General features: G+C 36.3%; 1 protein-coding gene across 3 annotated transcripts in view; it reads right to left on the reverse strand.

The window, feature by feature from the left end:
- The window catches only part of NCOA6 (nuclear receptor coactivator 6), a 67338-nt gene that overhangs the window by 45739 nt on the left and 8225 nt on the right, over positions 1-13374 (reverse strand). For 2 of the 3 annotated variants that reach the window (XM_069077553.1, XM_069077551.1), the window contains exons 2-4: positions 12343-12486; positions 7868-7939; positions 4068-4349 (exon numbers count right to left, since the gene is read on the reverse strand). In XM_069077553.1, coding sequence (XP_068933654.1) covers positions 4068-4302 — 235 coding nt within the window. In that variant the 5' untranslated portion in view covers positions 4303-4349; positions 7868-7939; positions 12343-12486. Of the gene's footprint in view, positions 1-4067; positions 4350-7867; positions 7940-11381; positions 11561-12342; positions 12487-13374 lie in introns of all 3 variants that reach the window. The other variant, XM_069077552.1, reaches the window with a different exon arrangement.

A 13374-nucleotide genomic window follows, 5' to 3' on the forward strand; every position in this document is an offset into this window, starting at 1 on the left:
TGCTTACTTGTATTTGTAACCTCAGTGTTAGCATAGTGCTTCGTACACAAAAGTACATGCTTTGTCTTGATCTGGATAAGTAAGAAAGCTCATGACACCTCTTCCATTAAATTATCATCCTTTTCTGGCAAGTTTCACCATAAAAGAACCTTCACAGCAGTACAGAAAACCTCAGGGGCAAGAAAGGTTAAAGCATTTCAATATATTACCATTATAGAGCTCAAAGCAGAAAAAGTAAGGCCAAAGAGAAGGGAGAGTCTCAACAAACTGTAAGAAACCTTCGTTACTAGAGGGTCTGACTTTCCATTTCTTAAGTGCAATCTTCCTCACTGAATCTTTCCTCATCCTTCAAACCAGAACTATTATTTTTTCCCTGGGACATCACATAGTACTTCAGACTTCTCATGCTCTCATCATATTCTATTATGCTTTATGGTTATTACATATTTATATGTGTTTTTTCCCCCACTAGTTTGTAAGCTGGCAACAATAGGGGTCATGACTTACGTCTTTTTTGTATTTTGTATTTCCTCTAATACACAGTGCTCTGTACCTGGTAAGCATTTAATAAATGGATGAATGAATAATGCATTTCTCAATCTAAATAAACAGCAAGCATTTCAAGTTATTACACACAAAATAGTCTGTAATTCAGACATCATTCATTTGAACTCCCAATCTCCTCAATTATTCATTCATTCATTCATAAAAGCATTTGTTAAGCACTTAAAATGTACCAGGCACGGTAATAGGCAACAGGGATATAAAAACAAGAACAAAACAACCTCTGATTGCAAAAAATTTACACTCTATTAGGGGAAAACAACATAAGCACATAAATAAAAAACTCCACACAAAGCAAATAAAAAGTAACTTTCAGTGGATTAATGAGGATCAAGTACAAAGGGGAATCAAGATGGCTCCTTCCTAAGCTCATTTAAGCTGAGCCTTGTAAGGAGCTAAGAATTCAGAGTGAGAGGTGAGAAGCAAGTACATGTCAGGAATAGATATTAAAATAGATGAAATATCCCAAATAGGGACTAGAAGCTTAGGCTGAAACAGAGTGTGCAAAATGAAGAATGTATAAAAAGTCTGGAATGATGGTTGAATGCAGAAGGACATTAAATGCCAAACAAAGTTGTTCATGTTTTTTTTATCATAGAGGTAAGAGGGAGCTACTGGAGCTTTTTGGGCAAAGCAGTGACATGCAGGATGGATAAGAAAAATGAGAGAGTAGAAGCAAGAAGACCAACCAGGAAGTCACTAAAATAGTCTAGACAACAGGTGAGATGGGAGTGAATTTGAGGCGTGAGGTGTGTAAGTCAAGGGAAGGGGATAGATGTCAAAGAAACAGAATCAATGAGACTTGGCAACTAACTGGATACGAGGCATGAGAGAGAAGAATTGGCGACAACTCCTCAGTTATAAACCTGGGTGACTAGGACGGTGGTACTTTCAATAGAAATAGGGCAGTTAGGCAGAGGAGAGTTTTCAAAAACAAATCTTGTTTTGGATACACTGAGGTTGAGATACCCATGGGACATCCAGTTAAAGATGTTTAATAGGCAGCTGGTTACATGGCACTGGCATTCAGGGAGAAACCAGGTCTGAATATACAAATCAAGGAACCATCTGAATATAAGGTGAACCCACAGGAGTTGATGAAACTACTGTGAATTCATCCAGATTTGGGAAGTAGGCTATATTACAATAAAACATAGCCTTAGCTCAAGACTTAGGACCAGGAAGAAGATGGTTTGAGTCTTGGCTTGGCCAGTTAATTAATTACAATAGTAAAATTGTTGTTTTCAATTTTGAGTTGCAAAGGGTCTGAGATGTTAGGTAATCCAACTGCCAGCTGGTAGATGAGGAAACTGAGACACAGAGAAGTCAAGTGACCTCCCCAAGGTCACACAGATACCAAATAACAAAACAGGGATTAAAACCAGGTCCTCCAACCCTTAATCCAGTACTTTTTTCTACTGCCCAATAATAAGACTCTGGGCTAGTCATGTAACCTTTTTAAGTCTTAGTTTTCTAACTGGTAAAAGGGGGATAATCATTACTATACTGCCTACCTTACAAGAGTATCAGGAAATCTCTCTGCCTACTGGAAAGCATTACATAAATATAAGTTATTACTAATGAAAATTAATTTAGTTTAAATTGAGTATACAAATTGAGGACAGTGGGTTAAAGAGAGAATAATAATGAAAGACTTACAAGAAAGGTAAGTTTTAAAGGGAAGGACACAGATGGTGAATGAGAAAAAGTGAATTCTAAAGAGAAGGTAGAAACAAGCAAGAGTGTGTGAATAGTAGACTGAAGTGACAGTACAAAAGCAGAATTGAAAAAAAGATCAAAGGCTTTACCCAGGCAGCAATGAGGACTAAGGCTGTCGAGACAAAGCATATTGGTAGGAGTCCCAGAACGCTAGGTTCATGAGTTTAGATTCAATACAAGGAATAATTCTAAGTTACAGTCATAGATGGAAATGCCAGCATAGTATAAGGGAAATAGCACAGGACTAAGAGTGTGGAAATCTGGATTCTAATCCAGACTCTCCAGTATCTCACTGCAGGCCTTTGACAAGTGACATGCTTTCCCTGGACTTCAGTTTCTTCCTTTCTATAAAATGCAGGTATTAGATTAAATGGGCTCAGAGGTTCCTTCTAGGTTTTAAATTCTATCACTCTCAGACTCTAAGTTTCAATTGAAGGATGGAAGGCCATCCTACCCCTAGCCCCATTATGGCTATTCCAAGGGGGTCTAATAAGGACAGTATATTATAATGGGTAATCATGTTTAAGATTAAGTGTTGAACTTGACAACTTCTAAGGTTGCTTCTAACATTAGAGTTCTATGATTTTTTGAGGAGAGCTCTAGTGGGGCTAACTGAAGAGACTGACAGGGGCTCGTGGAATATCTGTTATCAAGTCTGTTGAGACAGGATAAAGTCTTAGGCAGAAGGGGAAATGACCCTCCTGTTACTGGCTCTAGGAAAGGCTTTAAGAACATAAACCACTTCAGAAAGCATTAATCGAACTCTCTTGAAAAGAGAATCAAAGGTTTTCAGAGACAGCATACATTTATGTAAATGTAAGGGTCATTCAGAAGTATGGAATTGCCTAAAAGCACTTTATATTTTATTTTTTTTAAAGCAATTGGAGTTAAGTAACTTGCTCAAGGTTACACAGTCAGGTTTTTTGTGTGGGTGTTAAGTAACTGAGGCCAGAACCAATTCCAGGTCCTCCCGACTCTGAGGCCGGCGCTCTTACTCACTGTGCCACCTAGCCGCCCCTAAAGCACTTTCTATTTTAGCACAAACACTCAGACCTAATGCTACCATTTTAAATTTAGTCACTTTGTAATATTTCCTAAAATCACCAAAAAACAGGGATTCTATATCTTAATAAGTCAGCAAAGCAATGCCAAATGCACCAACTTAACATGATCTAACAGCTGCTTTGTGAATAAAAAGGTTCTTAGTATATAATATACATTGATAAATATGACTGACAAATACAAGGCTCTGAATACATGTGCTAAATAACTGCTAAAGAAGTTGGTTTAAAGCATCCAAATTCCTTGAAAAACACTATCTTCTCTACAGAAAACAAATTACACCACAGAAAAGTTAATTCAGATAAGAAGAAATCGGAATTTGGGGTAATTCTGAGAGGACCTACACTGAAGTCTGCCTTAATACGAGGGTGTTAGTGTTAAGCATAAGACTTCTGGGAAAATTGTTAAGTTAAGAGGACAACCTCTTCTAGTCTTCTTTAGTACTTATGTGTAATTACATGTATATAAGCTAACTGCTTAATTGTTCTTACCTAGTAAACACATTCTAGGGACATTAGGCAAAACTCAGTCTAGTTACAATCTCCTATCTGAAAATAACATACTTTAATTTCTTTTTAAATTTCTACAATTCAGATTTTTTTTTTTACTAATTCAAACCATGTCCCAATCCAGTCACTCTCATATTCCTGCCAACGGGGTGTGACTATTTATAATTCAAGATAACCACATAAATACTAGAAAAGATTCTTAAAGCAGATTACCCATATGCAAAAGACTGGGAACATTCTCCAATATGGTGTCCAATTTCCATTTCAAGTCAGTATCATCTATGTTTCCTTTGAAAGCCATAAAGATAGTAGAATCCCCCAAAATACTGTCATGTTTTGAGTCATCATCTTCCAGTTCAGAGTCAAAATCCACCTCTGAGTCTTCCATTGTTGGTGAGCACAAGGAAGTATAAATATCTTCTAAGTTTGGAAGGTCATCCAAAACCATGGTGATGATTATTCAATACAAACACACCATGCAGACAGTGAGGCAACCTTTTAAATGAGAGAAAAAAGGAAAAAATTTCTCATTGTGCATATATTACAATGTACACATGTATTTCAGCTGTATTCCACAGTACTGTGAAAGCTATAATTTATCTGTCAAGCAATAAGACAGCCCCCCCCCCAAAAAGAAATTCTAAAAAATGTCTTTAATCAAGATGTCCCAATAAGCATAAACATAACAAAATTAGAAATTGGCATACCTAATCCCTCCCTATCAATAAAAAGTAAGAGGATTATGGATGTGGAATACTGATTGCACACACTGTCAGTTTACTAAGTTTTACTTAAAGATTTTCTTTATTATAAAGGACTATGGACCAGGATGGGTGGTATATTAGCAAATGAGAAGTATAAAAAGCAAAAGGCATCAATAAAACTTTTTTTAAAGAGTGCTTTAAACTTAAGAAGAATATTTCTTTTTATTCCATTTCATGTTACCATCATAAACATATGGGATATAGGGAAGGGGGGGAAGGAGTAGTGAGGGGGTAAATGTAAAAAAAGAATTAAGTTAAACTCCATAAATATTTATTCAGCACTGATCATGTATCTGTTACTGTATATATCTTATCTAGAAAATACATATACAGACACATATCTGGAAGACCAATCTATCACCCTTCTTCTATGTCCTAAATTATACCAGAAAGATAAATATTATTTATTTAAAGATGGCTAGAGAAGATGATTCAATAAGTGGTTAAGTCTCAAAAGTTACTTTGGGTAGTATTGGTGTGATTTTTGTTTCTTTGTGTGAGGGACATCCACAGGACAAAAACAAAATCTGCAGTACATTTTAAAATGTCTTTCTCTACCTGGGAACTGTTTGGAAGAAAGAAAAAAAAAAGCAACACTTGATCATTGAAAAAATTTTAAAAGGAACTGAATTTAGAAAAATTTAAAAGAAAATGAATGATAAATACAGAAAAGCATGGGAAAACTTATATGAACAGATGCAAAATGAAGTAAACAACTAAGAAAATGCTACATACATTAACTATAACAGTGCAAATGGGGAAAAAAAAATTTAAACTCAATGCTTAAAAATTATATGACTACATTTGGCTCCAAAAAAAAGAAACAAACAAGAAGGCACTCTCGGGGGTATCTAGGTGGCACAGTGAATAGAGCACCGGCCCTGGAGTCAGGAGGACCTGAGTTCAAATAAGGCCTCAGATACTTAACACAAAAACTAGCCGTGTGACCTTGGGCAAGTCATTTAACCCCAACTGCCCTCCAAAAAGCCAAAAAAAAAAAAGCATTCTCTCCTACTTTTTTGAAGAGGTAGGGGACTAAAAGTATATATTGCCAAGTTTTTCAAATATGTTGATTAATTTTGCTTAACTTTAAATCTTTGTTATGAAGTATTGCTCTCTGGGAGAGGGAGAAGAGATAAGCCAGGATATGTAAGTGATGAAAAAAAGGTATTAATAAAAATTTACTTCAAAATGCAAAAAAAAATATCTACCTAGGTATGTCACACTTAGCAGTCATGAAGCGGTTGATAACTTTGTTCTAGAACAGTGGACCGTCATAGCATTAGGATTTGGGTATTATATTTGCAAACATCATTAATCAAAAGAAGCCCAAAACTATTGTGATTACTATATTTAATGAATAACACCCAAATATATAATAAAATTAACATAAAATTACAATGCACCAAGTTTTACCAGATAAAATTTTAATACCATAAATTTGTTAATTTACTACATGCTTTTAGTCATCTGGATATAATAAAGAAAAAGAAAAAAAATTATCCTTCAATACAAAGAACATTATGACTGGGTCTTACAAAAGTATTTCAGGTTTTTGGATATAATTCTTTAACATGCATCATGTAATGCTTATATTACAGTGACCAATGTTTGTGTTACCAATCCTCCACTAGATCTGTTAGCAATATGACAGCAAGGACCATGTATCATCTAAACAAGGCAGCACCTAGCACAGTGGGTATTTAATAAATGTTCAATCAATGAATAAAAAAAACTGAATGGCTTAATCTTGTCTTTTAGGTACACATTTCCTGCCAGCCATTGAAGATTATTTTTCTAAAAAGGGATTTCCTTACTGTTGAAGAGTCTGTAGTTGAATTTACTGTACTCATCTTGAAGCATTCCAGAAAGAACAGGTTTTACTCACCAAACCTTAAAAAAGCACAACCCTTCAGCAGCTGGACTTATAGATTCAGAAGGTGGTAGGGTCATGGCCCATGGCTTAGGTCATGCTAGGAGATGAAGTCCTGCTCAACAACTAGGGAAGCATAATTTTCCATACTTACCTTTCCTGTACCAACAATAACAATAACTAGATGCAATTCCCTATAGGAACTAGTATATGTTTCTTTGCTGGCCCATAAAGACTAAAGTTCAATTATCTTCACTATAGCCTTGGTGAAATAAGCAGGGCAAGGATAATTATTCCTCCTTTTAGAAATGAGGAAACAGGTTCAAAGAGGTTAAATTTCTAGGGCCATACATTTAAGTGGAAAAGCCAAGATCAAATCAAATCAAGGTCTTCTGACTCCAAGTCTGGGTCTTTTCCCATTATCTCATGATTTCCTTTATCTAGTAGTCCTAGCCAATAATCAAAATCATTAATTTAGCTCCCACTCTGATGTTCTAGAGCCACAGACAATAAAAAATGAAGTTGGTTTTGGTTCACAGAATTTAGAGCTAAATGATAATTTTAAGTCCAAACTCCTTTTTTTTTTAATAGATGTGGCCTGGAAAGGTTAAGTGATGTGATCAAGGTTATACAAGCAGTACATAAGACAGTCAGAATTTGCACCCAGGAAAAGAGTCTATAAATATTTATTAAGTACTTACCATGGGTCAGATACTGTGCTAAGCTCTGGGAATACAAAAAGCAAAAGACAGTGCCTGCCCTCAAGAAGCCCACAATCAAACAAAATATGTACAAACAATTTACATACAGGATATGCAAGAAATAATTAAAGAGGAGGATGGCACTAGAATTAAGTGGGAGTTAGCAAAGGCTTCTTGCAGAGGATGGGATTTTAGCTGGGATTTGAAGGAAGCCAGAAGGCAGAGCAGAGAAGCAAGAACATCACAGGCATGGGGACAGGCAGAAAAAATGCCTGGAGCCAAGAGATGGAGTGTTTTGTTCACGAAACAGCCACGAGACCAGTGTTAACTGGATCGAAGAGTAAAATAGGGAGTAAGAACGAAGAAAGACTGGTGTAAGGTCCTCTGACTCAAAAGACTGTGCCCTTTCCAAGGCATCATGAGGCCTCTCTAGACAAGGTAATAATAATTTTTTTCAAAAAAGGTTCATAATGGTTTTTAGAAATCCTATTTAGAAAAACAAAGAAAGAACACTTACAAATGCCAAGGAGAGTAAATTAAGCCTCAAAATCCTTTTGAGCAGGTATTACTGTTACAATCCTTTTTAGTCAGGGGAAAATAAGGAGATAAAGAGAATAACCCATTGCTTCCTAAACACTCACCCAAAGTCTCTCACATAGATATGGTTTCACTTACCAAAATGATGTCTTGTCTTATCATTTAGCCAGACTACTGCCTTTAACTCCAAATAAACAGGCATTTGGGTACCTGTACTTTGCAGTAACAGTTGGGGAAAAAAAAGGGAAAAATAAAGTCATAATGTTACATAAAGTAATTGTTACAAAGGTGATCTACATTTGCCACAGAAATCAATGTGAAGTAAATAAGTTTTTAATTAATGCATTTTCTACAGGTGATGGCTTCAATATTTTTAAATGGTACAAAAAAACCCCTGATTTTTATTAAGTTTGAGAAAAGACCTGTTACTAAGAACTCAATAAGGAGAGAATTCCCTCTTAATTCAGTACCAGTGTAATATGGAAATTTTCATTTAATCTGAGGACATTTAAAGTGTGACTCCCTTCACCAAGTATAGAAACTTCTAGATCACAGGATGAGCACATTAAAAAAAAGGAACTCAGCAGTCTAACAAATAAAATGACAGTGTCTGTCACAAAATTTTAATGTTTCAGTTTAATTTGTAAGGTACATAGAAAGTAACTGGGAGAATAATTAATATGAACTGTTCAAAGGACATAGCCATAAGAGATTTAATATGATGGCGCAGCTAGGTGGCGAAGTGAATAGAGCACCGGCCCTGGAGTCAGGAGGACCTGAGTTCAAATCCGGCCTCAGACACTTAACACAAAAACTAGCCGTGTGACCTTGGACAAGTCACTTAACCCCAACTGCCCTACAAAAAAAAAAGAGATCTAATATGAGGCAGATCCTATCCTTCCAACCCCTCTCATAATGTTCTTAAACACTACTATGTATTTCTGTCTAGTCCAGACACCTCAGGGGCCCAGTTAGGCAAACCACAAACCAAAATAGAGAAAGTTAGTGTTCTGAATAGCTGACAAAATATCTGGTCAAGAAATTAGAATTTTAACAGATTATAAATAGTCAAAATAGCAGATTTCTTCTTTCTTGATTTCCATCTACAAGTCCCTCCCTTGAAGCTTCTTAAATACTATCACCTCATACCTGGTATACTGAGTTTCAGCTATCCCTCTTACTATAAGCAAACTGACTTCACTTATTTAAGCTTTACTTTCTTCATCTGTATAAAGGGAGTAATAATTACACTACCTACTTCACAGGATTTTTGTGAGGAAAGGTCTTGGCAAATTATAAAGTATGATATAAGTATAAGATATTATTACTACGCTGCATGAAAGGGGGGCAATGCCAAATTCATATCTCTATCCAATACAGGGTGGGGCTGTGTATATATTAGACAATTAATAATTATATGTTGAATTAAACTGACCCCCCCCCCAAAAAAGGTTCAGGTCAACAATCTTATCATCTTACCTAAAGAAAAAATTAAGAAACTGACCTATTAAACCTTCATCTTAACATAGATTGACACATGTGGTTAAGAACTTGACCTTGGCACATTAGGCTTGAAAGACAAAATCAAAAGCTCAAAGGCATTAATTATCCCCCTCATACTAGATTCTATATTAGAAGGCTAAATATCCTGAAGAATAACAAATGTTACAATATTCCAGATCTCTAAACAAAGTTTACGATGGGCTTGGAATTTTTATCCTTTATGACCCAGCAACAAAAAAACACAAGAAGACATTTTTGATGCATCATCAAAAAGTATCAAAAATACAGTATAGGTTCTAGGCAGCATCTCTTTGTTATTTTTTTCTAAACTGGATCAATGATTTCATTTTCATAGGGAACACCTTTGGGGAAATATCTTCCAACTGCTCAGCAAGTTGTAGAGTTAGAGAGATGTCTAGGACATGGAAAAGTTCAATGATTTTCCCAGGGGCACAAGACTAGTATGTCTGGCAGGAATTGAACAATGGTCTTTCTGATTCTGAGGTCAATTCTCTATCCACTCCACCAGGCCCGCACAACCTGTAGAGCATGTTCTCTACATTTTTCTCAGGCCATCTAAAATCCTTTGGTGGGCTGCTGGTTGTGCAGGCCTGCACTATGCCATGCTGCCTCTCAAGATAATAAAAAATTCTTATCAATTAAACAACCAATTACTTTATGCAAACTGAGTAAAATTCAACAAATACTAAGTACCTACTATACTGAGAGCACTTTGCTAGGCTAGAAATAAAGTACAAAGATAAATTAGACATTGACCTCTCTCTTTGCAGACCTTACAGACTTAGCAGGGGATATGAATGACACTTATACAAATAACCATTAATGCAAAACAGAATAAGCTAAGCATATGAGAAGTATAAACCAAGTGTTTTGTAAGCTCCATGGAAGGAAAGACTTCATTTCTCACTAGGGGAATTGTGAAAAACTTAAAGGAAGGTGTGGATCTTGAATGATGGGAAGCCTTTCAAAATGCAGAGATGGGGTAGAGAAGGGAGGAGCTGATAGAGGGCATTTCAAGCATAGGTAGTTGAATTAGTAAAAGCCTAGGGAAGGCACAGGACATAAAAAAGGTAATGTGGAATAGTTCAGCTGGTTGGAGCATAGGAAGGGATTTATATGAGATTTAATATTGGTCTAGAAAGGTAGGGTAGCACTGTCTGGAAACGAAGTATAAAGCCCTATGCTTAGTACTAAGATCTTGCCCTATGGATACTTGTGCCTCTTCTTTCTCTAACAATAATTACTAAGAATTAATTGTACACAGAAACAATCCCTTTGATCCTATTCCTCAACTGTTACCCTCCTTTAAGCACAGAATTTCTAGAATTTAAAATCTGTAAGACCTATATCCAACACAGATGATAACAATGTAATGAGGGCTAGTGAACAACATGGACAGATCTTTAAGTGATCATATAGACTGTAAAGTTCAGCCTCCATCTGTTTGTTGAGAACTGCCAGGTAATTCATGGATCCAACCCTCAGAAAAAGAAAAGAATACAGGAGGATCAGGGAGGATCCTAAAATCACAAAGCCCTAATGTTAGAAGAGGGATCAGAGGGTATATTGTCCAAGGATTACTGAATCAAGAATTTCCTCTACAAACCTCCCCAGGAAGTCCCAAAGTCTATGCTGAATTAACATTGATAATAAGGACCTCAAACTTCAGAGGCAGTCTATTTTATTTTAAAATAACTCTTATTTGTTAGAAAATTTTTCCTTACTGAATTGAAATCTACCTCCCTATAAATTTTGCCATACATCTTTGTTAGCTCCACTGGATATCATGGAGGATAAATGTAATCATTCCTCCTCATGACATTCCTTCGCACAAGCTGAAATCAGAGTAGGATGGCAACTATCCCCTTATCACCTTCTATCATTTTTCCTGCAGGAGCATAAGAGAATGATCAAGTAGCAGGAAAATAAATTTCATCTAATTTCATGGCCTGGGAAATTTACTGGCCTCATCATCCCAAGTAAGATCCTAATCACCAAATGAAGGTGTTTTTAGCCCTTCTGAGGTATAATGGAAGAACCTGAATCAGAAGAAGGACCCTGCATCAGAATTCTTTTGATTGAGTTTAGAAATAAGATATCTGATGAAGTTATCTATTCCAGTCATTACCTGAAGCACAAAGCCCTCCAACAGTCTCCACTTGAAGAGTCTTTATAGATCCCATTTCTCCTCAGCCAAAAAGGCAGTGCCAGTAAGGCACACAGATTACTGGGGAATGCAAGCAGGTGTCTCTTGCCTCTAGTAAATGCTCCACTATGTATGCTCTGTAAACACTACAGTGCCATGCACTCAATAGGAACGCAAAATATATTAATCAATTATGATAGGTTTCCTTCAGTTTCACAGAGAAGAGGTTCTTCATAGTAAACATTTTTATTACTTCCAGAATACAAACTCCCCCCCCCCCTTTTTGGAGGGCAATTGGGGTTAAGTGACTTGCCCAAGGTCACACAGCTAGTTTTTGTGTCAAGTGTCTGAGGCCTGATTTGAACTCAAGTCCTCAGGACTCCAGGGCCGGTGCTCTATTCACTGTGCCACCTAGCCCCCCCTAGAATACAAACTCTTAAAAGAATCATTTCCCACCCCTCCCCCAGGGATTTCCTTCCACAAAAGCATTTCAGCAACAATTCCACAACTTCAGATCTTCCAGGAATTACCTGAGGCAATTTGAGAGATTAAATGACTTGCCTAGGGCCATAAAGCCAAGTGGCAGGATTTGAATCTGGGCCTTTATACCATTTAGCATTCTCTCATCAAGAATCATAAAGGCAAAATTTTAACATAAATAAAAATTTAACATGAATGAAAGTTATTTTTATTACTACAGTTGCAAGTACTCCTAGAGGTCACCTGATCCAACCCATCACACAATGAATGTCCAGTTAGGGCTGTTGTCTAAGAATCAAATGACAATGTATATAAAGTACTTTGCAAACATTAAAGCACTATATAAATGTAACCTATTATCTTTTAATGTTATGAACCACTTTATTTAGCAAATTATGCTTGACAATATTTTAGAATTAACCTCAGAAAATAGGTTTGTGTTTTTAAAGGCCTCCAAACTCACCTGGCAGTTCTCTACCTCCACAATCTCCAGTTTTCTGGTAGGGCCACCCTCCTTCATCCCTATGTGCCACAAGTTGGCCAGAGAAGACATTCTAAACCCTGGTGATCTCTGCAGCAGGCCAGGAGGGTGGGGGATGGGGAGGTCCTGCAGTTGCAAAGCAGAAGAAAATGAGTCTGCAAAATGCTTAATGTGAAACCCAGCTAACCTAGATCATCATATTCATATACAAAAACTGTTAAGGAGGATAACTAGCCAGAAAATAGAACAGACTTACCAGTGTTTCTATAGAACTATTTTCATCATTGTGACTACATTTTGATTCTAGCATCTGAGTACCAACCAAATGTACCATAATGAAGAAGTTGAAATGGAAATCAAGAAAATAAAGTTGGAAAAATAACTAACTACACCCTGAGGAAATCCTGGCTACAGACATACAATTTTAGAAGCATTGAAGGATCCAATTTCCAGACATCTTGAAAAATGTGAGATACCAAATGATGAGAAAAAAAAAATCAGTATTATTCTCCAAAAAAAGCAACTGAGAGGACATCAGCAAGTAACTCATTTGCCTACTTTCATATTGCTGTAAAATATTATGAAAATAATATACACAAATACTAAGGTGTAACTTTGATGAATATGCGAATGGAACAGGCAATTTCAATTTTCTACACTGGACCACATCTTCATAATCACAAAAGTGGCTGAAAAGTATAATAATAATAGTAACAATATTAATAATAATGGCTAACATTTATAAAGTGCCTACCATGTGCCAGCTGCGCTACATGCTTCACAAAAATTATCTCATTTAAGCCTTACAACAATGCTGGTGCTATTATTATCCCCATTTTACAGATGAGGAAACTGAGGAAAACAGAAGTTGAGTGATTTTTCCAGGGTCACATATCTATTAAATGACTGAAGCCAAATTTAAACTTGGTCTTCCTGATTTTAAGTAAGGTACTTTATCTACTGTGACCTTTAGCTACCAGGTTTCTTCTGTTTATTTGTTGTTTTTAAAGTATT

Source organism: Petaurus breviceps, unplaced genomic scaffold (genome assembly GCF_028583685.1).
Source record: "Petaurus breviceps papuanus isolate PSGF00001 unplaced genomic scaffold, PetGlider_PUasm1.0 90994, whole genome shotgun sequence".
NCBI lineage: Eukaryota > Metazoa > Chordata > Mammalia > Diprotodontia > Petauridae > Petaurus > Petaurus breviceps.